At 55.8% G+C, this 24,685-nt stretch overlaps 2 protein-coding genes and 1 long non-coding RNA gene across 6 annotated transcripts; 2 read left to right on the forward strand and 1 right to left on the reverse strand.

Annotated features, from left to right (window-relative positions):
* The first annotated feature begins 105 nt into the window (after positions 1-105).
* Positions 106-3,617, forward strand: MUSTN1 (musculoskeletal, embryonic nuclear protein 1). The gene is made up of 3 exons (XM_055274550.2): positions 106-1,790; positions 2,995-3,127; positions 3,315-3,617. Exons 1-3 carry the CDS (start codon positions 1,782-1,784, stop codon positions 3,419-3,421), a joined length of 249 nt encoding a protein of 82 aa, XP_055130525.1. The 5' UTR covers positions 106-1,781; the 3' UTR covers positions 3,422-3,617.
* Positions 3,618-3,632: 15 nt separating this feature from the next.
* Positions 3,633-24,685, forward strand: ITIH4 (inter-alpha-trypsin inhibitor heavy chain 4). Of its 4 annotated transcripts, none has more exons than XM_055274098.2 (24): positions 3,633-6,081; positions 7,295-7,455; positions 9,413-9,517; positions 9,656-9,818; positions 9,958-10,068; positions 10,595-10,723; positions 11,649-11,765; positions 12,042-12,210; positions 12,292-12,417; positions 12,603-12,784; positions 12,866-13,051; positions 15,467-15,606; positions 15,810-15,964; positions 16,284-16,310; positions 16,611-16,661; positions 16,809-16,847; positions 17,094-17,219; positions 18,085-18,159; positions 18,336-18,362; positions 18,451-18,567; positions 19,558-19,732; positions 22,544-22,698; positions 22,836-22,932; positions 23,420-24,685. In XM_055274098.2, the coding sequence occupies exons 1-24, from the start codon at positions 5,710-5,712 to the stop codon at positions 23,487-23,489; spliced, it is 3,075 nt and encodes a 1,024-aa protein (XP_055130073.2). In that variant the 5' UTR covers positions 3,633-5,709; the 3' UTR covers positions 23,490-24,685. The 4 variants fall into 4 exon arrangements, with proteins under 4 accessions (XP_055130073.2, XP_063501939.1, XP_055130109.2 ...); XM_063645869.1 differs by having other exon boundaries at positions 16,794-16,847; positions 23,420-23,574; XM_055274134.2 differs by lacking the exons at positions 16,611-16,661; positions 16,809-16,847.
* LOC134737503 (uncharacterized) lies at positions 11,296-12,729 on the reverse strand. Its single transcript, XR_010122502.1, has 2 exons — positions 12,614-12,729; positions 11,296-11,400 (listed from the first exon to the last, which is right to left on the reverse strand). It is a non-coding gene; the product is annotated as an uncharacterized lncRNA (long non-coding RNA).

Here is a 24,685-nt window from a genome sequence, read left to right on the forward strand (position 1 = left end):
TTGGTTGTGGGTTCTCTGGAGTTGAAACAGCTTGGCAGGGTCAAAAAAGATTCCCCTGTGAATTAGAAGGTTCTCACCAGGAACCAGAGTGAGAAGGAACCTTACAAAGCCTCATGGCAGGAGTGGGAGCCAGCAACTGCCCAGGGAAAAGCCAAACATGCTCTTGCCATGTCCATCTCCACTTCCTCGCTAGTGAATATTAAAGCAAGTCCGTCTCTGAGGAGGACATCATGTTGGGGAGGTAGAATATAAGCAGTGAGCAGCCCACATCCTTGTCCCTGAGGCTGCGGGGCTAGGAGGCAGGTCCCTGGGCAGAGCTGCAGCGTCAGGTGCCATCTGCAGAGGCACCCCTGGAGCTAGTGGAAGGCCCCCACGAGGCCTGGCCTGCCCTTGGCTGCCTCTTGGCCCATGTGCCACATCCTGGGCATTCCTCATGTCAGCACTTGTCTCAGATCAAGCCTGGCAGTCCTCTCATTGGCCTCCTGAAGCCAGGATGACAGGAGGGGGATTGGGGTGGGGTTCAAAGTATGACAGCAATGGAGTGGCATTTGGAATAACCAAATGTCAGTGCCTGGTTGGGTTCCATCTGCCTGGAGACTTCAAGGATAAAAATAATCTCCATCATAAACGGAAAAGGACTTAGATATGTGTGTTACTGGGAGGGCTCCGACCTCCTACGCACACCTATTCCCCACACCCACCCCAGGCTTAGGGTCCTGGCCTGTGCCCTGGGGGGTCTTCCCCTTGCAAGGAGAGGCGTGTCAGGAGCTTCTAGCAAAGGAGAGCTAAGTGACCTTCCGGGGAGCCCTTGGGCCTGTTCTTGTCTCTGCAGCTCGGTACCTGGAGTGGGCTTCACTCTCCCCCACCCTCTTTGAGCAACTGAAACTGTCCTGCAGGCCAGCCCCCCTGCGGTGGCCTCACCTACTCGGAGGCCTGAGCCTGAGCCTGTTTCCCACCTCTGTCTCATCAGTGCTGTCACCATCGAGCATGGTTTCCTCCCTGGTCCTTTCCAGACCCCTTACTCCCCCCTCGCTGAACTTGCAGTTGGAATAGGACAGAGGACAAGGACATCAGCAAAAACATGAGCAACTCCCCAGGCTCCCTTTACCTCACTTTCTCCACCTGTGAACGTGTGGTAGCCCCTCTCCCTGAGTTTGCTGTGAGGGCCAAGTGAGCTTGCCGTGAGCGCCCAGTGAGCTTGCCGTGAGCAGATGCAGCAGACATGGGAAGCTCGTGCTCTGCCACCATGCAGAGATGGAAAATCTCTCCACTGGAATCCAGGGCAAGGGATGGAAGAAGAAGAAAAACAAGCTTGGAGCAGTCCAACCCGGCTAGGGCCCTCCATTCCCTCAGGGACACCCCACACCCACCCCATACACTGGGATGAACCCTTGCAGAGGAACAATTCAGATGGTCACGTTCCAGGACCCAAATCCATAAACACAAAGCATGTCCGCCAGTGCCAGCACCTCCCCCTCCGGCGAATCAAGCAGCTGTCCCAGAGGGCGCAGGGTCTCTGCAGCCATCTGCTTTCATCAGGGCTGCAGCCCCCAGGCAGCAGTACTCGGAGCCCCTCTCATCTCCGAGAATAAACTCTGAAGCCAGCGACCCTGCGGACCTGAATCATCAGGGAGCCTGTCAGAGGAGGGGCAGTGACTCTCCGGGACAAGCAAGCAGGCTATATAAGTTTCAGAAGGCTGGGCTCCACTCAGATCTTTTCCAGCAGCTGCTGCCTGCCAGAGAGGCGCCTTCAGAGACCCAGCGCTTACACAATACCCACCATGTCCCAGGTAGGAGGACCCAGCACGGGCTGTGTTGATGCCAGAGGGAGTGGAGGTGGAGTCCTGGACACTTTCGGCTCTGGCAGCTGTGTCTTGATCTGAGCCCCAAGCATGAACTGGAGGCTCTGCAGCCCTTGGGAGATGGGGGCTCAGGGAGGACCCCCTGAGGAACCCCTCTTCTATGTGGCTTTGGTGGTATTCCATGGTTTGTTAGGAGAAGTGGAGAGAAATGTTGGGGGTGGGGGGTCCTAGATAGATCTTTGCATGTGCGTGTGTGTGTGTGTGCATCTGTGTGTGTGCACGCGTTTGTGCACGTGCATGTGTGTGCTGCTGGTATAGCTTAGTGTGTAGAGCTTTGTGCATTTGTAGCTATGGGCCCTGCAGCCATGCAGTCTGTGTGTAGCTACACACATAGGTCTGTCTGTCTCTGTATGATACATGCATGAAGCTGTATGTGTGTGCACATGAGGCTGGAGGGACACAGCTGGGTGCATCCCTGTGCAGGGGTATAGTGTGTTGCTCTGAGGAGCCTGGCCCGGGCTGAGGGAGGAAATGCCTGCACCTGCACCCAAGCACAGGCAGGTCTGAGATTCACAGGCGCCTGGGGTTGAGGGGTAGGGTAAACACCGAGCCTTGGTGTCCCCCACGCTGGAGGGACAGACCAGCCTGCCAAGAGAGAGGATTGTCCTTGCTGCCTGCTCTGTGGGTGGGTGGCCACTTTGGACTGTAACTCTGCGGGCATCTGGTCCTTCTACCCCATTTCCAGCCCCAAAGACACAAAGTAAATACTGGCGCTTTTCTGGAAGAGTGGCAATCCTTGAGGGACTGCTTGCCACCCAGTGAACAGGTTTTGGAACTAACCAAATTCCCTAGTATTGCCCAGCCTCAGAGCTAGTCCCCTTCACCGTTCCCCACTGTGCCCAGCCCTGAGCTTGACCAGGCAGCCAGACACACCAGTGTGAGGCTGCAGCAGCCACTGCTCCCAGGAGCTCCCAGGCTGTAGGGGAAGGGCACATGGGCAAGTCAGACCAAGACAGCTGGGAGACCTGCAGCAGGTGGAGTATAGTTGGGAAGGCTTTCTCTGGAAGAGGAGTAGAGCCTTGAATAGGCTTGGGTTTAGTGAGCAGAGAAGAGGGGTCTTGGCCAAGGCACAGAGGTAGGTGTCCCCGCCTCAAGGCTTCAGGTAGTAAGATGAGGCTCTTGGATCTCCAAGGCTGGTGCCCAGGAAGCCCCTATCAAGAAGAAGCGCCCCCCTGTGAAGGAGGAGGACCTGAAGGGGGCCCGAGGAAACCTGACCAAGAACCAGGAAATCAAGTCCAAGACCTACCAGGTCATGCGAGAGTGTGGTGAGTGTCCTCGTGCCATCTGGGGCTGGGGATGGGGGTGCAGGTGTGTGTCAGTGGTGGGGGGAGGCGGTCAAGGATCGTTTTCTGAGAATCCAGTATTCCTGGGCTCAAGAAAGGGTGCTCCCATCACAAGGGACCTTCCCTCCCAGGAAGCCAGGCTGGCCCTTGACTTTACCTCCTCCCACAGAGCAAGCTGGCTCGGCCGCCCCGTCGGTGTTCAGCCGCACCCGCACAGGCACCGAGACTGTCTTTGAGAAGCCCAAAGCCGGACCCGCCAAGAGTGTCTTCGGCTGAGAAGTGCGTGCCACTCCCCTTGCTGCCCGAATGCTCAGAAACAGGAGCCTTTCCCAGGAACTCTTTTTTATGCTCTTCCTCTCCCCTGCTGACTCTGGGGCTGCCACCCTCCCCCACAGTCCCGGCCCTTCAGCCAAGGGCTCTGCACCAGCACCTTGGAAGCACCAATAAAGAGGATGCCCGCGTGGCCCCGGCAGTCAGAAGGTGTTGGTTGGTCCCTGGCTATGGCCACTATTAAGAGGGAGGACAGGGTGGGAACATGGAACATGTCTATTTAGGAGGATCCCAGGGGATAGCACAGGTGCTATTACGGCCATTGCCACATGCTGCCTTGGACATGGAGACCCAGTGCTGACCTGTGACTTCAGACCAGACTCTTCTGAGCCTCAGGTTCCCCTTTTATACTACCGGGGAGTTGAGCTGGAGCCTATTCCATAAAGCAGGCCATGATGACACTGCTCAGAGTGAAGTGGGTGGGGTCTCGGGGACCACCTCTCCTCCTGCCTTCCACAGAAGCTGCTGAGAAGCCTCTGAGGACCTGCAGGCTCTGCAGCACCTAGGGACCTCAAAACCCCTCTCCCTGCACTTTTGTTCACACTGCCTCCTCCCAGCTTTTGTCCCCTCCAAGACAAAGCCAGATTGAGATTCCTCTCTGGCAGTCTGTTTCCTGAGCTACTGTCTCTTCCAAACAGCAGGGGTAAGACTCCCACATTCTGCTCCAACCAGGCTGTCTGGGCATGGAACACCAGATTCTCAGCCTGCATGACCCTTCCCTCTCCAGTCCTCTGTCCACTGTGTACCTGGAACTGCCAGGTTCAAAAGACCCATAGAGGCCTGACCCATTGTGATGGCAAGACCATGACCATGGACAGGCTGACTGGCTCCTTTCGGAGCTGGACTGGCAGAGCCTGGGCTTGTGGTGCCTGGCTTGGGGCTGGCGCCTGCTGGGGATGTCCTCCTGTCCCAGGAGGTTCTGGCTGCCCAGAACGCTTCCCACAGTCGCAGCCAGCCTGGTCTCCTTATATAGCCCTGGGTCTGGGCTGGGCCTGTGCTCTGTGCCCCAAGGGAGCAGACCTGCTGTGAGGAAGGGCCCAGTCCTACTTGCTGGACCCCATGGGGAGACTCTTCCCCCAGACACTGGAAGGTGTGTGTTCCCCTGTGTAATCCTAATCATATCCAGAGCCAAAAGGGTGAGCAGTGGAGACGTGCGCAGAGATGAGGCTTCTGGCCAGTCATGCTAAGGAAGGGGACCGTCTTCCTTGCAGCTGTAGAAATAGCTCCAGTCTATGGCACCTTTGACCCAGGCCTGCCGCCACCTCTAATGGAGACAGGACTGGTGGGGAAAACCCTCCCCAGCCTCTGGAAGCCACTGGCTGCCCCAAGGCCCCTGATAGGTTCCCAAGGCAGCTGGCCCACTCAGGGCTGGTGTCACGGAGCCCTCCTCCTTCCCTGATCCAGGACTTGGCATCTGGCCACACTTTTATGACTCATCTTTACCCATCTGTGGCCACAGACTCAGGAGCTGGCTTCCCCAGAGCCACCAGGGAACGCGAGCCCCAGCGGTGCCCAGAGCGCATAATATGTACTCACTCGATCCCACTTGACAAGGAGCAGAGCGCTTCAACTTTAGCAAGGCCGGGACCCACCCCAGGCCTTGGGGCAGCGCTCCCCTGGGTCTGGGCTGAGGCGGCATCACACTGCTCATGACAACAGCATTCTGCCCTCTCTCAACCAGCGATTCCTGGGCTCCCTCCACTCCACCGAATGCCTCCCCAGTCACCCCTCAGGAGCTGCTGGCACTGTCAGCTCTGTCTTCTGTTCCATGCTGTCCTGTCTAAACTCCCTGCATGGAGACCTGTGTGCCACAGGATGTGGCAGCTTTATGACTCAGTTGTATTGCCATTCTTGTTTTGGGGGCCTTGCTGGGGTTGAACCTAAAGCATTGGCTAGATTAATGGCACCCAAACAGCAGCCTGGGACCCCAGGAGAGAGAAGGAGGTGCCCCGTGCCCAGCACCTCTCACTTCAGAAATACGGTGTATCTATCTTGACTCTAGATCTTGCCCCACACAGACACCTCCCAGAGTCACTCCATGCCTTTGGGCCCTCCCATCAGCCAGTCACACTTACCTGGTGGCCAAGCCCCCTTCCTCCGGGAAGCCGCCAGGGTAGCCCTGTAGCCCTAGTCTTCCCCACCATCCCCCCCTGTTTCTCTCCAGGCTGGACTTATGGAGAGCAGACTGACATCTTCACTGTCAATTCCCTCCCAGCCCTGTGGAGCTTGGTGGAATGCCTGGTGTGAAGGGTCCTGGTGAAGATTTCGCACTTTTCAGAAGGGGCACGTACCCCCACTCCAACCTGAGCCTACCTTTCTTTGGTATACATTCCTGCCCCCAGCCAAGGTCCACGGGACGTTCGTCATTTGCTTATCTGAGGTCACTGTGGTTTTTGGCTTGTAGATCCCAATTTCCCAGAACCTGCCCCCATGTGGGTGGGACAGCAAACAAGTTACTAATCCATTCCCCACTTGCTGTCAAGTTCAGAAGCCTCCTGGCAGACACTGGAGCCACGATGAAGCCCCCAAGGCCTGTCTGTACCTGCAGCAAAGTTCTGGTCCTGCTTTCACTGCTGGCCATCCACCAGACCACCACTGCCCAAAAGGTAGCCAGCGTCCATGGGTGTGGCGTGAGCTGGGGGATGAGAGAACGCCTGGGAAGTGGGGAAGAGCCTCTGCATGTGCGAGCGTGTCAGCACAAGTGCGTGTGCATCAGTGTGTGTGCAAAAAAATGGTGCAGATCTCCCGCCAGGCACTACCCCAAGGGCCTTATTGGTATTCTCCCACCTAATAGAGGGGATGATCCAATCATTTCCATTTTGCAAATGAGGAAATACAGTTTTACAAGCCTGGCTCTACTGCCTTTTAGTAAGTGACCTCAGGGGAATGATTTATGCTGTCTATGTCTCAATTTCCTCATCTGTAAAACAGAGTAATACTAGGACCTATTCAGAGGGTGGCGGTTGTGAAAACCAAACCCATTGTGTCTATAAAGTGCCTAGGACAGTGCTTGTCGCAGAGCAAATACCCAAGCACATAAACAAGCCACTTGGCACCTCTGTGCCAAACTGCATTCAGGCAGCCGCATGCAGCCGAGCAGAGTTGGTGCAGTGCGCATGAGCATGTCGCACACAAGTTACTAATCCATGGGTAAGAGGTGCCCGTGTGCCTCGAGGCAAATGGCACATGCCAGGGCAGTGCCCTGCAGAAGGGGGGATGAGTTGGGGAGGGCCCACTGCGGAGCAGAGAGGAAGATTCCCAACTCTTAGAGACCAGACTCTAGTCTACCTCCGAATTCTCCCAGCTCCGGGGGCTTCCTTCTAGGAGACTGGTGGGAGCTTCCCTGTTGCCACAGAGGCCAAAGTCTCCAGAAATCAAAGGACCTGGTCACTGCCCTTTTTCTGGGCAAAGCTAAGCCAGCATGCAAAGCTCCCTGACGCCACCAGCGCTCTCACCCCTGCCCAAAGGCTGAATGTGATGCCCCTCCCAGACACTGGCCCTGGCTTCACCAGCTGCACCCCCTGCATACTTGTTCTTCTCCAAGGGGCGCTCTGGGCCCCCATAGATCAAGAAGGACATGGCCCCTGCCCTGTGGTGCTGTAGGGTGGGGAATGAAGCACACTGCTACCTCCTACCTGGGACAAATGTTCACATATGAGATGCCTCACTGGGTTCAGCCTGAGGCTTGGTCAGTGGCTCAGTCAGATTGGGAGCCAGGGTTTGGTCTGGAGCCAGAGTCAGGGCCAACTCTTGAAGAGTGTCACCCCGAACTGAGGTGGCATTGAAACCCTGCAACCCCCTTCTTCTTTGCTGGTCCAGAATGGCGTCGACATCTATAGCCTCACCGTGGACTCCAGGGTCTCATCCCGATTTGCCCACACGGTCGTCACCAGCCGAGTGGTCAATAGGGCCAATACTGTGCAGGAGGCCACCTTCCAGATGGAGCTGCCCAAGAAAGCCTTCATCACCAACTTCTCCATGTAGGTGCCTTCCCACCCTCCTCCCCTCTCTACGCCCCCCAGTGCTATGACTCCATCTGCTCTGTGCCAGCAAACCCTCTTCTTGAAGTAAGGCATGCCAGGGTGTACATATTCAGGAGTACACCCTGCATCTGGGGGTCACACAGGAACAGGGGCTCACCAAGGGACTTATTCTCAAAGATGCCCCCGTCCTTCCCTCCATCCAGCCATTCATCATCCCTAAGTGCTGTCCAGGTGTTAGGCAGAGAACCACAGCATCTTTGCGACTTTGCCTTTGAGGAGCACAGACTTGAGGCCTCCTGAGGCCAGACCAGGCAAGAGGGAGTCACCAAAATGCACATTCCAGCTCAAAGTACAGAAAACCTCCTAGACCCTTGGCTTCTCCTCAGTGGAGAGTGGCTTGAGGAGGGTTCTCCTAGTTATGCCCCAGCTGGGATCCTGCAGAGGACATTTTTGCTCAGGCTGCATGAGAGATGCCTGAGGTTTCTCTGAATTCTATGAGCCAGTGATGGTCCTCACTTTGTTCTCTGCCACCCTCCCCTACACTTCCCAACTCAGTTTCCAATGTTTACTAAATGCACCAGGACGCTGTCTGTCCCTTGCTGCCAGGAAAAGCTGTGATTTAGGACAAGGGCAAGACTCTTCCCAGAAACAGAGAGGGCGATGGTGGGGCAGACAGGGAGTGTCTCTCATGCGAGGTCCCACACTGCGGCCTCTGGAAAACTGCAGTGGGGGCTAGTCTCCTCTGTCAGGCCCCACGCATCCCCCACTCCACAGCAGCCCCTACTTTTCCTAACCCAGAGCCCGGGCCTATGCTGCCCAGCTTGCAGTGCAAGCCCCATGGGCTGTGTCAGCCTTCGACATGGGTGCCAGGGTCAGCAGTTGCCAGGTCCAGGCCCGTGGCATCTGCTGAGAGCTGAAGACTGTCACTTGCCTTCTCTGGACCCAGATCCTGTTGCTGCATGAGTTAGGGGAGCAGAGAGCAGGTTCCTTGCTCCCTGACCTGGCTAGGAGCCCCAGCTGGGCATCTGGAGAGATGAAGCACTGCCTACCCAGGGGGAGGAGCGCCACTGCCCACTCACCAGCCCCATCCTGGGCTGGAGTTAAATTATAACCAGGAAGATCAGGCAGGAGGGACGCGTAGTCCTGACATTCTGGCTGCTCCCCCTCCTGCCCACTGCCACACACTCCTACACTTTCATACCACCCCCAGATGGAGCAGGCGAAGTTGACCAGGCACATCCCTACTCACCCGACAAGGAGGCTCTGGAGAAGTCGTTTTCCTCCCTGAGAAATGGCCTGGGCCATTCTTTCTCAGCCCCCAAAGGATGGCTGCTAGGAGTGTGTCCACACACCCAAGAGTCCCGTCCACCAGTTGTCCGAAACCTCCTTCCAGATGTGCCAGCCTCCCTATAGGGTGCCTGCCTCTTGTGGGAGGGAGGGGGGAGACTGCTGTAGGGGGAAAGGGCTTAGAGCCTCCAGCCCTGCGTCTCCTTCCTCCTCAGTCCTGGCCCCACACGGCTGCACGCAGGGCTGGGAACAAGTGTGACTCAGAGAGCTCTTGCTGGTGATGAACTGGTTCCCCTGGAACAGTCCGTGAAGTGGAAGGGACAGGTGGGAATGTGGGCCAGCCTGGGCCAGACTGGACAGGTGGAGGGAAGGCAGGATTTAGCCCAGCCCTGCCCCTCTGCAGCCTCCCCTTCGTCCCTTCTATAAAATGAATGCTTACTGTTACTGTACACACCTCCAGGAGCTAGAGGCCTGGCGCACTTTGCAGAGTGCCCTGCACAGGGTCCTGTATGCGGTAGGTGCATAATAAATGGCACTGGGCTCAGGCAAAGATGGGAGTCACTGTGTCAAGAGGCACACCGAGTCCAGAAAGGCTCTTTGGAGGAGGCAGGAGTGGAATGGGCTCCTGCCACCAGGCTCTCAACAACTCCCACCCTTCTGCCCCCAGGATCATCGATGGCATGACCTACCCAGGGATCATCAAGGAGAAGGCTGAAGCCCAGGCACAGTACAGTGCAGCAGTGGCCAAGGGAAAGAGCGCTGGCCTCGTCAAGTGAGCTGGCGGGGGCAGCTTCTGTGGGGAGGGTCTAGACAAAGGCCACCTTGCCTTTGGCCCTTAGTCCTGCTCCCACCTCCACCAGCCTTACCCCACCTGTCCTGGAGGGGCAGGCCTGATGCCCTTCTCCCCCAGGGCCACCGGGAGAAACATGGAGCAGTTCCAGGTGTCGGTCAGTGTGGCTCCCAATGCCAAGATCACCTTTGAGCTGGTCTATGAGGAGCTGCTCAAGCGGCGTTTGGGGGTGTATGAGCTGCTGCTGAAAGTGCGGCCCCAACAGCTGGTCAAGCACCTGCAGGTACCTGCTGCTACCTCTTCCGGGGAGGCCTCCTGCGTGACCCTTGACCTGCTGAGGGCGGCCCCTCTTTGTCCCTGGGCCTCCTGTTAGCCCCAGCCCAGGCTCCTGGCTGACCCAGGGACCCACATCTTGCCTCCAGATGGACATTCACATCTTTGAGCCTCAGGGCATCAGCTTCCTGGAGACAGAGAGCACCTTCATGACCAACCAGCTGGTAGACGCCCTCACCACCTGGCAGAATAAGACCAAGGTGGGCCTGTTGTGGTCAGCAGGTGAGGGTACCAAGGGCCCTGCCTTCAGGCCAGCCCTATGAGCCTGGATTTCTGGAAAGCAGGATGGACTCTCCATCCTCTGAGCTGTGAGCTGGAGAGGCTCCTGAGATCTCTGCGTCCTTGCTGTCATTTGGCAGATGGGGAGGGCAAAGCCTAGAGAAGGACTATGGGGCCCTTGTATGAGCCCTGAGATCTGTCTGGGAAGGGGCTGGATAGTAGACTGATGTGAGGGTCCTGGGGCCAGGTGGAGAGGAGGAGATGGTTGGATGGCACACATCCTGGAACAGCCTCTGCTTGCGCGGCTCCAGGAACAGGGCACTCATCACACCCCTCCCCTACGTGAAAGTGGTCCATCAATAACTCAGCCTGAAAGAAAGTGCCCTGGAATACGGACCCAAGGCTGCATCCTGGAATTCTGATTTCCCAGTATACAGACAGGGGTAGAGGGTGTTGTTGGCCTGGCTTTGCTGTTCCTCCCAATTTCAGCCCGGATTATTCCTCCAGGCTCACATCCGGTTCAAGCCAACACTTTCCCAGCAGCAAAAGTCCCCAGAACAGCAAGAAACAGTCCTGGACGGCAACCTCATTATCCGCTATGATGTGGACCGGGCCATCTCCGGGGGCTCCATTCAGGTGGGTGGACTCCAGGCAAGGGCAGAGCAGCCTGGAAGTCTGTCCACCCCCAAGGGCCTGAGCTTGGGTATTTTAGAAGAGGAAAAGAACCACCCTTACTTAGCAGTGTGCACCAGGGACCGGCACAGACAGAAAACACCTGATTGAGTTGTGTTGTCCCTGAAACTATTCCCTTTCCCAGGCAGAAAAGGTTTGTCTCTGAGAAGAGCTGCTCTGTGGGGTTTCCCTCTTTGCCTCTGCTGCTAGGAGGCTCACAACTCAGTTTTACGCACATTTGCAGTAGTTTCTTGCACACTGGTTTCTGTTATTATTATTGTTGTTATATTTTGGTATGATCATGGCTCACTGCACCGTCAAACTCCCAGGTTCAAAAGATCCTCCTGCCTCAGCCTCCCTAGTAGCTGGGACTGCCCACATGCACCACCACACCTGGCTAATTTTTTTTTTTTTCCAGTAGAGACAAGATTGCCCAGGCTGGTCTTGAATTCCTGGGCTCAAGTGATCCTCCCACCTAAGCCTCCCAAAGTGCTGGAATTACAGGCGTGATTCACCACACCCAGCCATTTCTGCCATTGTTATTATAGTTCCCTTTTACTCCATGTTTTTGAAGTCTTCCCTCTTTTGATGGTTGTCAGGTTTATGATGTCTGAACTTTTTAATATAAGCCGTCTGAAATACTGAAACAAATAGAAGGAAAAGTTGCAGGGAGAGTTCTAGTGAGCTATGCATGAGCAGGGTAGGCTTCTGCAAGAAAGGGGCTGGTCTGAGCCCTGAAAAAGGGCAAGGTTTTGGGGAGGGTAGCAGTAGGATGGAAATGGGATTGGAACAGAGCACAGAAACCCAAGAATTTGGGGTAAGGGGGCTGAATGGGGATAGGGCACAATCGTAGCTCTGACGGCCTGGGTGGGTCTCACTCTGGCCACAGATCGAGAACGGCTACTTTGTACACTACTTTGCCCCCGAGGGCCTAACCGCAATGCCCAAGAATGTGGTCTTTGTCATTGACAAGAGCGGCTCCATGAGTGGCAGGAAAATCCAGCAGGTAGGTCCTGTGGCCCAGGGCAGGGCCCTGAAAACTCCCAGGCCCTTCACACTATCAGCTGTGGTCCGACAGGCGGACCCCCTTCCTTCACCTTTCGGCACCATGGGGCGGGTGGCTCTCAGGAGCCAAGGTTGGCCAGAGCCTAGGGCAGCCCCTGTTCCTAGAGCAGATACCATGACCTCACCCCTGAGACAGGAGTCCAAGGATGCCAGCCCAAGGGCACATGAGCCCTCAGGGAGCCCTTCTGAAGCACCCACATTTCCTCTCCCTGACCAGACCCGGGAAGCACTAATCAAGATCCTGGATGACCTCAGCCCCAGAGACCAGTTCAACCTCATCGTCTTCAGTACAGAAGCAATTCAGTGGAGGCCATCACTGGTGCCAGCCTCAGCCGAGAACGTGAACAAGGCCAGGAGCTTTGCTGCCAGCATCCAGGCCCTGGGAGGTAAGTGCCTCTGCGGCCCTGCAGGGTAGGGGCTTCCAGGGCTCCTGGCTGGGGGCCACCTTGAGAGTGCGTGCTCCTCAGGGACCAACATCAATGATGCAATGCTGATGGCTGTGCAGCTACTGGACAGCAGCAACCAGGAGGAGCGGCTGCCCGACGGGAGTGTCTCACTCATCATCCTGCTCACCGATGGCGACCCCACCGTGGGTGAGGGCCCTGCTCGCGACTCCAGGGCACGCTGCACAGGGGAGGCGGCTGGGGCTGCGCCTGGGCTTGCTGTGGGACCTGGGCAGGGAGAGGGGGTCACTGAGGCCCCTCAGCTCTGAGGTTCCAGAAATATTCATCGAGCAAATCACTATTTTCTCGCCCTCATCCCAAACCCCTGGGTCCAGGGGAGACTAACCCCAGGAGCATCCAGAAGAACGTGCGGGAAGCTGTAAGTGGCCGGTACAGCCTCTTCTGCCTGGGCTTTGGCTTCGACGTCAGCTATGCCTTCCTGGAGAAGCTGGCACTGGACAACGGCGGCCTGGCCCGACGCATCCATGAGGACTCAGACTCCGCCCTGCAGCTCCAGGTGCCAGTGTGCCCCAGGTGGGCTGCACAGAGAAGTGGGCAGTCATAAAGCCCAGCCTTTATGACACCCCCAACCCTGCAGGACTTCTATCAGGAAGTGGCCAACCCACTGCTGACAGCAGTGACCTTTGAGTACCCAAGCAATGCCGTGGAGGAGGTCACTCAGAACAACTTCCGGCTCCTCTTCAAGGGCTCAGAGATGGTGGTGGCTGGGAAGCTCCAGGACCAGGGGCCTGATGTGCTCACAGCCACAGTCAGTGGGAAGCTGGTGAGTGTGTCCAGAGCCACCCTGGAGGGGTGCAGCCAGAGGGGCTGGACTCAAATCCCAGCTCAAAGCTCCAGCTTTCCCCTCTGCTGCCTGTGGATGACAGAGGGGCATGGCAGGGATTCAATGAGACAATGGAGTGATTCTCATGAGACCAGCACATACAGGCCCTCGGCAGCCGGTCTGTGCACCTGTGAGCACAGGTGAGGGCAGGGATTCCTCCCTAGTTGTCATCCCCTCCTGTCCTGGTACCACAACCCTCTCAGGTTGCAGTTGGACAGGGAGGACTGCTCCTATTTCACAGATGAGCAGACTGAGCTCTAGGCAGGGCAGGCAGCTTGCCCTGGGCCCCACTGCAACCAGGCCAAGAGCCCAGCTTGCCACGTGGCACCCTGTCCTTGCCCAGCCTTCCCTGCCTCCTTCCAAGGATCCCCTGTCATTCCATAAAGAGAAACTGAGCACGAGCTCTGCGGCAGAGCCTTCTTCAGGCCCTGGGATGCAGCAGTGAATGAGGCTGGACCCCTCCGTGCCCTCATGGGAGAGACAACCCAAGGACATATCACCACACAAACCAGCTACAGGCTGGGCTCTAACCCTGGACTCAGGAGAGCAGCACTAGGAGCCCCAGCCTGGCCTGGGGATCAGGGAGGGCTTCCTGGAGGAGGCCCAGCAGAGACAAAGGGATAAGTAGGAGGTGGGAAGAGTCCAGATGGGGCAATGGAGGAATATGTTAGGCCCCTGTGGCATGAGGGCAGCGTGTGTGAAGAGAATAGCCGTGGGCGTTGGGGGCCCGTGGCCTTGTCTCAGGACAAATCCCCAAGTGTCATGACTGTTGGTACAGGCTGTGTGGCCACCCTGCCTGACTTCAAACCCAGCTCTGCCACCTCCCAGATAGGAGACATGGAGAAGTCACTTAACCTCCATGTACCGCAGTTTCCTCCTATGTAAACATGGGAATAAGTCTCATGCCCCCCTCATAAAGTCACTGTGATTGATGTCCAGTGATAAGCACTCCATACATGTCAGCAGCTGATTTAGCTTGGAGGCCGTGGGTTCCCAAAGTACAGAACCCAAGGTGACTCAGGGGAGTTCACAGACAGACATGGCTTTGTTTTAGTGGTTATTTACTTATTTTAATGTGTATTCTGAAAAATATGACCTGAACTTCAGACCTAAGATTTTTTTTTTTTTTTTTTTTTTTTTGAGATGGAGTCTTGCTCTGTCTCCCAGGCTGGAGTGCAGTGGTTCTATCTCGGCTCACTGCAATCTCCACCTCCCAGGTTCACACCATTCTCCTGCCTCAGCCTCCCGAGTAGCTAGGACTACCAGCACCCACCACCACGCCCGGCTAATTTTTTGTATTTTTAGTAGAGATGGAGTTTCACTGTGTTAGCCAGGGTGGTCTCAATCTCCTGACCTTGTGATCCGCCCACCTTGGCCTCCCAAAGTGCTGGGATTACAGGCGTGAGCCATCACACTTGGCCCAGATCTAAGACATTATGGGTATAAAGCCAAGTAAAAATTGTTAGCCTACTTAAAGTTCATTTAAGGAAAAATATCAATTAAATAGCTGTATGTGTGGATGGGGCAAAATTCATGCAGGTAGCCTATGTATGCCAAAGCTTTGGAAAGCCAGCCAGGCTCTGGGTGAGAGACAGGCTGCTCCAGTGGGAGTAGACCACAGGTCTGATCCACATTGTGAAAAGGTCTGTTGGCCACTCGGGGAGCTCTGGTGGGAGAGGCCTGGGATTCATCTGCCCTAGGAGCCCATTTCCCAGGCAGCGAGCTAGGTCAGTCTGAGACCACAGGCCCCTCCCCAAGGGAGGAGGGAGTAGGTTCACACAGAGCTTGGGTGCATGCTTCCCTGTCATTGTCCCACGGTGGCCAGCCACAGAGGGGCCAGCTTGGACAGGGGCAGCCGTTGGGGTAGATGGAGCCCCAAACCCGGAGCCACGACGTCTGAGTTCTGTTCTCAACTCTGCCTCTGACCCCTGGGAAGGTCCTTCCCTCTCTGTCCCTTTCCCCCACCTTTGGGGGTAAGGGCAGGCTGTAGCTAGATACACTTCCTGCTCCACACTGCACTTGCAAATCCTTCCTGCTGCTGTTTCTACACTGGCCTGGGTTTCCCATCCCTTTCTTCCAGAGGTTTGGCTGATGTGAGTCCTGGCGCTGTGCCTGCTTTGTTGTACCTGGGCTACTTTGCTACCTTTTCACCTCTTTCTCATCCCTGTATGTTCTGTGACTGAGCCCTTTGCATCCCTAAGCCCCCTCCTTACCCCCACTCAAAGGAAATGCAGTCCTCGCAGTCAGGGTGTGGGACCTGCCCCAGCTCCAATCATGGAAGAGCTCGGAACTGCCAGGCCAGATGCAGATGTCCGGCCCTCACTGCTCCTGCCCTGGCTGGGCCCCTCTTTCCAGCCTACACAGAACATCACTTTCCAAACGGAGTCCAGTGTGGCAGAGCAGGAGGCAGAGTTCCAGAGCCCCAAGTATATCTTCCACAACTTCATGGAGAGGCTCTGGGCATACCTGACTATCCAGCAGCTCCTGGAGCAAACGTGAGTGCATCAGCACCTCCCTAAGCCTGTCACTAGGGGGCAGGCACAGGTGGCACGGGACCGCCTAAGCATGGAGAGATGGGGGTCTTTGTATCATGTCCAAGCTCCAGATTCTCCCGGAGGGACCTCCCCAGAAGGGGCTGGATGGAAAATCTGTTCCCGAATTCAAGGACCTCCTGAGCTCTGATGTGCTCCACCTACAGTGTCTCCGCATCCGGTGCTGATCAGCAGGCCCTCCGGACCCAAGCGCTGAATTTATCGCTTGCCTACAGCTTTGTCACGCCTCTCACATCTATGGTAGTCACCAAACCCGAAGACCAAGAGCAGTCTCAAGTTGCTGAGAAGCCTGTGGAAGGCGGTGGGTGTGGGGTTGAGATCTCAGCCTCCCAGGTAGCAGAGTTTGGACCCAGCATTCTCCCCGATCTTCCCTGCATCCTGACCAAGACCCCAACCGTGCCCCCAACAGACTCCCCCTGGGAGATTCAGCCTATTCACTGATGAGGAAAGTGAAGCCGGGTCTCCTATCTCCCCAAATTCATTGCACCTACGATATAGTCCGGGATTGGGTAGCAAGATTAAACACAAGCGCTTCAAATTGATGAAAACCACCCCGATGGTGTCTGTCTGTGTCTCTGTCTGTCTGTCTGTCTCTCTCTCTCTCTCTTTGTTTTATCCAGAAAGTAGAAACAGGAATGTCCACTCAGGTAAGCAGCGAACATCCTCAAAGGCTGTGCTGGGTGGTGGTCTGCTAACACAGGGTCCAGGGCACCAGCCCTGTGAGGTTGCTGGCCAGGGCCCAGGTCTGCCCAGGCCTCTCCAGCCCAGCCCTGCTGCCAGGAGGCAGCGTTATCTGACCCAGCACGCTGGTGCATTTAGTCGCCTGTGCATTCAAATATTGGCTGTGCCTCAGGCCCTGTCCCCAGCGCTAGGAATACAGTCCCCATCCAAGTGGGGCCACAGGAAGGTGGGTGCAAGATGCAAACCCAGGTCCCACTGATTTCCAGGTTCCACTTTCTTCAAATATTATCTCCAGGGAGCAAAAATACCAAAACCAGGTGACAAAGTAGGAGGTTGGGGGAGGGGAGATTGACAGATTGGGCTCGGTCCTGGCTGTGGAGGGTAGTGCCTTGCCCAGCTCCTCTGGCTGGTGACAGCCCTCGGGCCTCAGTTCAGTTGTATCTGATCAGGACTTGACCACACAGAGGCTTCCTTTTCTCCAAGAAGAGGATGGAGTAGACAAGGTAGTTTGAGGGGTTCTGTCAGGGGGAGGCATGACATCCCTGGGGGGGAGTTCGAGGGAGGTCCATTATTGTTCCAGCATTGATTATCTCCCAGCTGTTGGGGGAGAGGCTCCCCAAGTTGGCCGGGTGTGGGGAGAGGAGACATAGCTGCCCTCTCCGCACCCACTCCTGGGTGGATCTCAAGCCCTGGCTGTGAGGACCCACACCCCACCTGAGAGAAGACTGCATCTGTCAATTTCTCCAAAGCTGGAGCTGCTGTCTCCCGGATGAATTTCAGACCTGGGGTTCTCAGCCCCAGGCAAGTTGGATTCCCAGGACCTCCTGATGCTCCTGACCATGCTGCTCTCCACCCCTTCCGCCGTCTGGCCGTCTGTAAGCCGCCTTCCGGCCCTGCGAGGGCCTTGGTTTCCTCACGGTGGTCCTTGAGCCTGCCCCATAGAGGGGGGTGGGGTAAAGCACGCACCACAGGGCCAGGCCGGGGACGGCTGCTGAGGGCATGATGTGAAGTAATTGTGGGTCATTTCAACCTGGGATCATTTACTGGGGCTGGGGTGGGAGTGCATTTCCTAAGGAGGTGTCCTCGCCTTCCCAGCTCTTTGCAGCTGCCCCCTGCCCTGTCCTCAGCATCTCATCTCCTCAGATGCGAGCTCACCCAGGTCCTTTAGCTGCCCCTAGGTTGTCAGACCACAGGCCGTGACAGAGCAGCCTCTCCCACACTCCTTGTTCAGAGGGGACCCTAGGCCCTAAGAGGGGCAGGGACTGGCCAAGCATGCACGTCACAGCGCTCTTTGGAGCAGTCCTTACCAGCTTCCTCTCTCTGAAGGCCCCTCTCCCCACTACCCAGTGTATGAACATCAGGCCTTCCCTCCCCAAGGCAGGACTTCACCTGTCCTTTACTTTCACTGAGTGGGATCCACTATACTCTAGAGGCTGACTCATGAGGAAACCTTCTAGGAAGGGAGGGCTTCCTCCGTTCAGAAAGCCAACAGAGATCCCTCGAACTGTTTTCTGATCCCCAAATCTGCACTCGAATGCAGCTGCAGAGCAAGGCTGGACTTATCCCTGACAGCATGCTCTTCTGTTTGAAAATCTCCTGTGACAAAGGCCATTCTAGGTGGAGTGTATGTGTGGCAGGATGGGGGGCTGGAGCTTGGTGACAGCGGTGGCTGCGCCGCTGGTTGCTTGCCTCCTGACTGCCTTTCTGCTCCCTTTCTGTTTCCGGATGTTCCTGCCCTAGCGCCTGCTTTAGCGCCACCAGCCACCTCAAATCCTGATCCAGCTGTGTCTCGTGTCATGAACACCAAAATCAAAGGTGCCCCCAAGGCCAGAGGCCCTGTCCTAACGGGGATCCTGGGAGGGGAGTGACCTGTCACGTGTCTCGATGTTGAAGTAGTGAGGGAACCCGGCCACACCTAGTCACTGCTCCCTCCGTCAACCTCCCACTCCTGAGGAAGGGGCTGCCTAAACCCAGACTTTTTCTTCTTTTAGAAACAACCATGACAGCCCAAACCCCAGGTACGTTCCCAGCCCCCTTGGCCCCCTTCTGCATCCTTGCCCCCAGCCTGCCCTTCCTGCTCCAGGAGCCGTGCCCCGGCTGTCCCAGCCCCCATACAGGCTCCCTCTGCCATCCTGCCACTGCCTGGGCAGAGCGTGGAGCGGCTCTGTGTGGACCCCAGACACCGCCAGGGGCCAGTGAACCTGCTCTCAGACCCTGAGCAAGGTAAGAGGGGCACACCCAGAGAGACGCAGACACCACTGGCACACACCCACCACCTGCCTACAGAGACACACACAGCGCGTGCAGGCTGGCCCCACACAGGCCCCTCCCAGATCATAGCATGCTCCTGCCTCCCAGCGCCGGCATGGGCACATACTCACACAGACACCCCAGGGACCTTCCGCTGGGCACCTTGTGTGCAGGTGTGGGTGGCCTAGGCACAGATAAGCATGGCAGCCATGTGGAGGTGAGCCTAGAGGAGGAGCCAGGGTGGGGCAAGGGTCAGGGGAGCTGCCTGGGGTCGCACAGGGATGGCAGGGCCCTGGCGGGTGCACAGAGACCAACATGAGGATGTTCCAGATGGAGGAGTTAGTGCCTGCAGAGTACAGAGCCCCAAAAGATGAGACCTAGAAGGTGTGGATGAGGAGAATGGCAGGAAGAGACAGGGGTGCTGGCTGGGCCCCGCCCCTTCAATCCTGGACCAGACATGGGGACACACTCCACTCAGCAATGCTCACCTCCCCACCGCCCAGCCCCGCTCAAAGCCAAGGGACATCCACGGCTTTCTCATTCCTCAGATGCATGTGTCACCCACTTCCTCACTCAGGCCTGGGAATGTCTTTCCTGAGGGCAGGGAGCACCGATTCTCCATCTTACCCTTGGCCGCGGCATCTAGCTCAGGGCCAGGCGCTCCATGGGGTGTTCTGAAGGCTTATTGACTGGAGACAAGTTAATTCTCAAAGGCCTCATCTGAGGGTGGCTGTCGCCAAGGATTTAGGGGCCCCTCCAAAGCCTTAGACACCAAGGGACAGTGGAGAGATTGTGGGAGCCAGCCCCCAGTGTGAAGGAGTGCTGAGAAAGGGGCGCCCCTCCTGATGAGGGAGGGAGCTGCTGCAGAACTCCAGGGGGTGTGATCAGGGAGGTCTCCCCGTGCAGGTCGGTGTCAGCCCTGGCTGGGGCCCAGCTTTGACCTCTCTGGTCTGGTCCTCCCAGGGGTTGAGGTGACTGGCCAGTATGAGAGGGAGAAGGCTGGGTTCTCATGGATCGAAGTGACCTTCAAGAACCCCCCAGTGCGGGTTCACGCATCCCCTGAACACGTGGTGGTGACTCGGAACCGAAGAAGCTCTGCGTACAAGTGGAAGGAGACGCTGTTCTCAGTGATGCCCGGGTAAGGCCCAGGCTGGAGCCCGGGGCAGGGGTTGACCCTTCAGGCTACAGTGGCTGATGATGGTACAAGCAGGTGGCCTGAGGCCATGGACCTGAGAATGGAGCGGCTACACTCACAGGAGGGGCAAAGAGACAAGAGCCCTGCCGTATACCCCTGCAGCTCCGGAGGGCACTGAGGAGTTGTCCTGGGGACCTAACCCAGGTCACTATCCCATGCAGGAGACAGTGTGGTTTGGAGCTAGCTCTGCTGCTAATCCTTGTGACCCTGGGCAGGCAGCTTAGTCCCTCTGAGCCTCAGTTTCTTCACTAATAACCAGTACTAATCATCCTGGCCCAGAGTCAGAAGGCTGGAGGGAGACCCCAATGAGAGAGTGTAGTTGGGAGCACTTTGCTGTCAGATGATACAGTGCCCCCCAGGCACCCCGCAGGACAGTGCTGCCTATGTAGTGACGTGATGTTCTGATGACAATAGTGAGAAGCTGAAGAGCATTGTTGACAGCATGTTAGCAGCATTCTCTTTAGTGTATCCTTGGAGCTCTGCTAAGGAGACACAAGTCAGTAGCCTCAAATACTGAGCAGCTGGTGAGTAATGGAGGCAGAAGGCCACCTCTTCTGGGTGAGGAAGCTCACTGCTTCACAGTGGCCTTCCAGGGACAGTCTTCCAGCTTTGCAGATCACGAGGGGCCTCGGGGAAGGGCTGAGGCCCTCGTCCTCTGTGGGCAGTGGCCTCCAATCCCCCGCCCTGTGCCACAGCTCACCCTTTTCCAAGTATGGAGAGCCTTGTCCAGCCCTTCCTCACCCAGCCCTCAGCGGGAACTCCCTTGCAAGTGCAGATGAGTGCACACCCAGCTAATCCAAGGGCTCACCCAAAAGCCTTCCCAATTTCATAAAAGATCCAGGCCCAGTGTGATGGCTCACGCCTGTAATCCCAGTACTTTGGGAGGCCAAGGTGGGTGGATCACCTGAGCTCAGGAGTTTGAGACCAGCCTGGGCAACACGGTGAAACCCCATCTCTACTAAAATACAAAAAATTAGCCAGGTGTGGCAGTGTGCACCTGTAATCCCAGCTACTCGAGAGGCCAAGACAGGAGAATCACTTGAACCCGGGAGGCAGAGGTTGCAGTGAGCCAAGATCATGCCACTGCATTCCAGCCTGGACAACAGAGCGAGACTGTGTCTCAAAAAATAAATAAAAGTTCTAAAAGTTGGCCGGGCACGGTGGTTCATGACACCCAACACAAGTGTAATCCCAACACTTTGGGAGGCCGAGGCGGGTGGATCACTTGAGGCCAGGAGTTTGAGACTAGCCTGGCCAACATAGTGAAACCCTGTCTCTACTAAGAATACAAAAACTAGCTAGGTATGGTGGCGGGCACCTGTAATCCTGGCTACTCAGGAGGCTGAGAATTGCTTGAACCTGGGAGACGGAGGTTGCAGTGAGCTGAATTAATACCACTGCACGCCAGCCTGGGCAACAGAGGGAGACACTATCTCCAAAAAAAGGAAAAAAAAAAAAGATCTAAAATTCCTTGCTATCTGGTAGATTCACCAAAATCAATAGCATTTTTATGCCTAGAAAATGAAATAGAAGTAAAATCTTATTAATTGTAGGGAGAGAAAGTCCAAATACTTTCATGAGCTACAGAAGACATAAAGAAAAATAGGCCAGGCGCGGTGGCTTATGCCTGTAATCCCAGCACTTTGGGAGGCCAAGGCAGGTGGATCACCTAAGGTCAGGAATTGGAGACCAGCCTGGCCAACATGGCGAAACCCCATCTCTACTAAAAATACAAAAATTAGCTGGGTGTGGTGTCACGCCTGTAATCCCAGCTACTTGGAAGGCTGAGGTAGGAGAATCGCTTGAACCCAGGAGGTGGAGGTTGCAGTGAGCTGAGATTGCGCCACTGCACTTCAGCCTGGGCAACAGAGCGAGACTCCGTCTCAAAAAAAAGGAAAAGAAAAAAAACCCCACATCTTTTAGATTGAATTGAAGCAACAGAACAGTGTATGTTTAGGGAAAATTTGTTTCAAATAACCTCTGAGTAACAGCAGGGTCTTATTCAACATGCTTAAAGGAACCTAACGTTCATGAGAACACCAGAAAGGCAAGAATTTCAAGGGTTATTTTAACTAAAAAACTGAGGAGACAGAATGAGAAGAGGCCTATCCTTTAGACATTAAACACATGATTAAACACAAGTCATCCAAAGAGAGTACACCAGCTGTAGAACAAAAGGGACAGAGTGGATGCATCAGAGAAATTCCTTCAATCATATAAAACTAATTTATGACAAACTGAATTTAAGAAAACCAGAGGCCGGGTGCAGTGGCTCATGCCTGTAATCCCAGCACCTTGGGAGGCTGAGGCAGGCAGATTGCTTCAGCTCAGGAGTTTGAGACCAGCCTGGGCAACATGGTGAAACCCTGTCTCTCTTAAAAATAAAAAAATTAGCTGGGCATGGTGGCATGTACCTGCAGTACCAGCTACTTGGGAGGTAGAGCTGGGAGAATCACTTGAGCCAAGGAGGCACAGGTTGCAGTGAGCTGAGATCACACCACTGCACTGCAGCCTGCCCCGCCAAAAAAGAGAAAGAAAAAAAGTGATGAGGAAACCAGACATCATTAGGTTAACTTTGGTCCTATTTTACCAATGAGGAAACTGAAATCCAGAATATTTAAGGGCCTTCCCATCCAAGGCCACTCCATGACTTCCTGGACAAGAGGGGAAGCCCAGCCCACTCCCCACCCTGACTACTGAGGTTCTGTGCACACGTCTCTACCTTCCTGCTCAAGACGCTGGGTCTTTCCACAGCCTGAAGATGACCATGGACAAGACGGGTCTCCTGCTGCTCAGTGACCCAGACAGAGTTACCATCGGCCTGTTGTTCTGGGATGGCCATGGGGAGGGGCTCCGGCTCCTTCTGCGTGACACTGACCGCTTCTCCAGCCACGTTGGAGGGACCCTTGGTACTGTGCCCATTGCCGGGGCCCAGGCCTTCCTCACAAACCAGCTGTGCTTGGGAACAGGCGGTGCCCCTCCCCTGCGTGTGTCTCCCAGGCTCCCTCTGTCTCTAACCCTTACTGACCCACCCTTTGTATCTCAGGCCAGTTTTACCAGGAGGTGCTCTGGGGATCTCCAGCAGCATCAGATGACGGCAGACGCATGCTGAGGGTTCAGGGCAGTGACCACTCTGCCACCAGGTGACTCGGCACAAGCAGACCGCTGAGCCCGGCTGGGGTGGGGTGGGGACTGGGAGGCCAGGAGCCAGGCTCTCCAGGGCCCCACTCCTGTCCTTGCCCAGGAACTAGACACAGTCCAGTGGAAGGTTGATGCTGTAGAGTTGTCTAAGCCAGCTTTCAGTGACCCCACAAAAGATGGATGGCCATCTCAGACCCACAGAAAACACATGGGCCTGAGATCCCTGGGGTTGGTTGGGGACAGTAGGAACCTCTTCCTGTCCACACCCTGAACTCCCAGAGCCTAAACCCTGGAGACCTCACGTACTGGCTTCTCTAGGGTAATGCTCTGGGTGACTGGGCCTTGTTGGCCTGTGCTGGAGGGAATTCTAGAGGGACCCCAGGACTCCCTACCCTCCATGTTCCTGTCCCCAGCTGTCTCCCTCTTTTGCCCCCACACCTGTGATTTGCTGACCACCTGCCTATCTGTCTGTCTGTCTTTCCATTTCAGAGAGCGCAGGCTGGATTACCAGGAGGGGCCCCCAGGAGTGGAGATTTCCTGCTGGTCTGTGGAGCTGTAGTTCTGATGGAAGGAGCTGTGCCCACCCTGTACACTTGGCTGCCCCCTGCAACTGCAGGGCCGCTTCTGGGGCCTGGACCACCATGGGGAGGAAGAGTCCCACTCATTACAAATAAAGAAAGGTGGTGTGAGCCCAGGAAGTGGGTGTCTCCAGTTCCATGTGGCCAAATCCTAGGGCCTCAACCTTGCATCCTGAACCTTAGCATCGTGGAACATAGAAGCTTCCACTGTCAGCTCTCAAGGGCCCATGGCCAGGAGGGCCCATGCTGAGCTTTCAGTCCAGCCAGCCCCTTCATTTTACAAACAAGGAAATTGAGCTCGAACCACCCATTTGAGATGTCACTCTGGCTGCCAGCTAGGGGCCCAGGGCTGGGAGCATTCTCCAGGAGCAGAGGTTCAGTCTGCTTCATGGTCACTTGGACCAGTTTTGACTACAAAAAAAAAAAAAAAAAGAGTGAACTGGGTTGGAATTCTTTCTAGTCCAACTCCTAAACTTTCTCAGTGAGCTTTTGGACCTCTCTGCAATGGGATTTGCTTTACACAATTTGATTTTCACGCCTGTGCTGAGGAGCAGGCCTGTCTGCTCATTGTCTTGTAAGGAAGCACTGGATCTTCGAAGGGGACGCAGAGGCAAGGCCCCAGGTGCAGCGGGGAAATATGGCCTGTTCCCAGGAACCTCTAGTCTAATGGGGCTGATCTGGGTCCCAACTCTAAATCCTGTGCTTGAGGGTCTCCTTTCCTGTTCTTGCCCCAGGGTTAGGCACCCCAAAGATTCCACCAATTCTTGTATGGGCAACGTATACTTTAAAGAATTTACGGCTGGGTGTAGTGGCTCACACCTGTAATCCCAGCACCTTGAGAGGCCAAGGCCGGAGGATTGATTGAGTCCAGGAATTTGAGACCAGCCTGGGCAACGTGACGAAACCCCATCTCTACAAAAATTACAAAAATTAGCTGGCATGGTGGTGCATGCCTGTAGTCCCAGCTACTCGGGAGACTGAGGTTGGAGGATCGCTTGAGCCTGGGAGGTCATGGCTGCAGAGAGCCGTGATCGTGCCACTGCATTCCAGCCTGGGCAACAGAGCAAGACCCTGTCTCAGAGAAGAAACAAAAATTACTATTAGCCCACCTACTTCTGAAAAAAGGATATGAGTCTATGGCTTACCAATACAAAGCTTAAAGAGGAAAAAACCAAAA

Source organism: Symphalangus syndactylus, chromosome 1 (genome assembly GCF_028878055.3).
Source record: "Symphalangus syndactylus isolate Jambi chromosome 1, NHGRI_mSymSyn1-v2.1_pri, whole genome shotgun sequence".
NCBI classification, from domain to species: Eukaryota; Metazoa; Chordata; class Mammalia; order Primates; family Hylobatidae; genus Symphalangus; species Symphalangus syndactylus.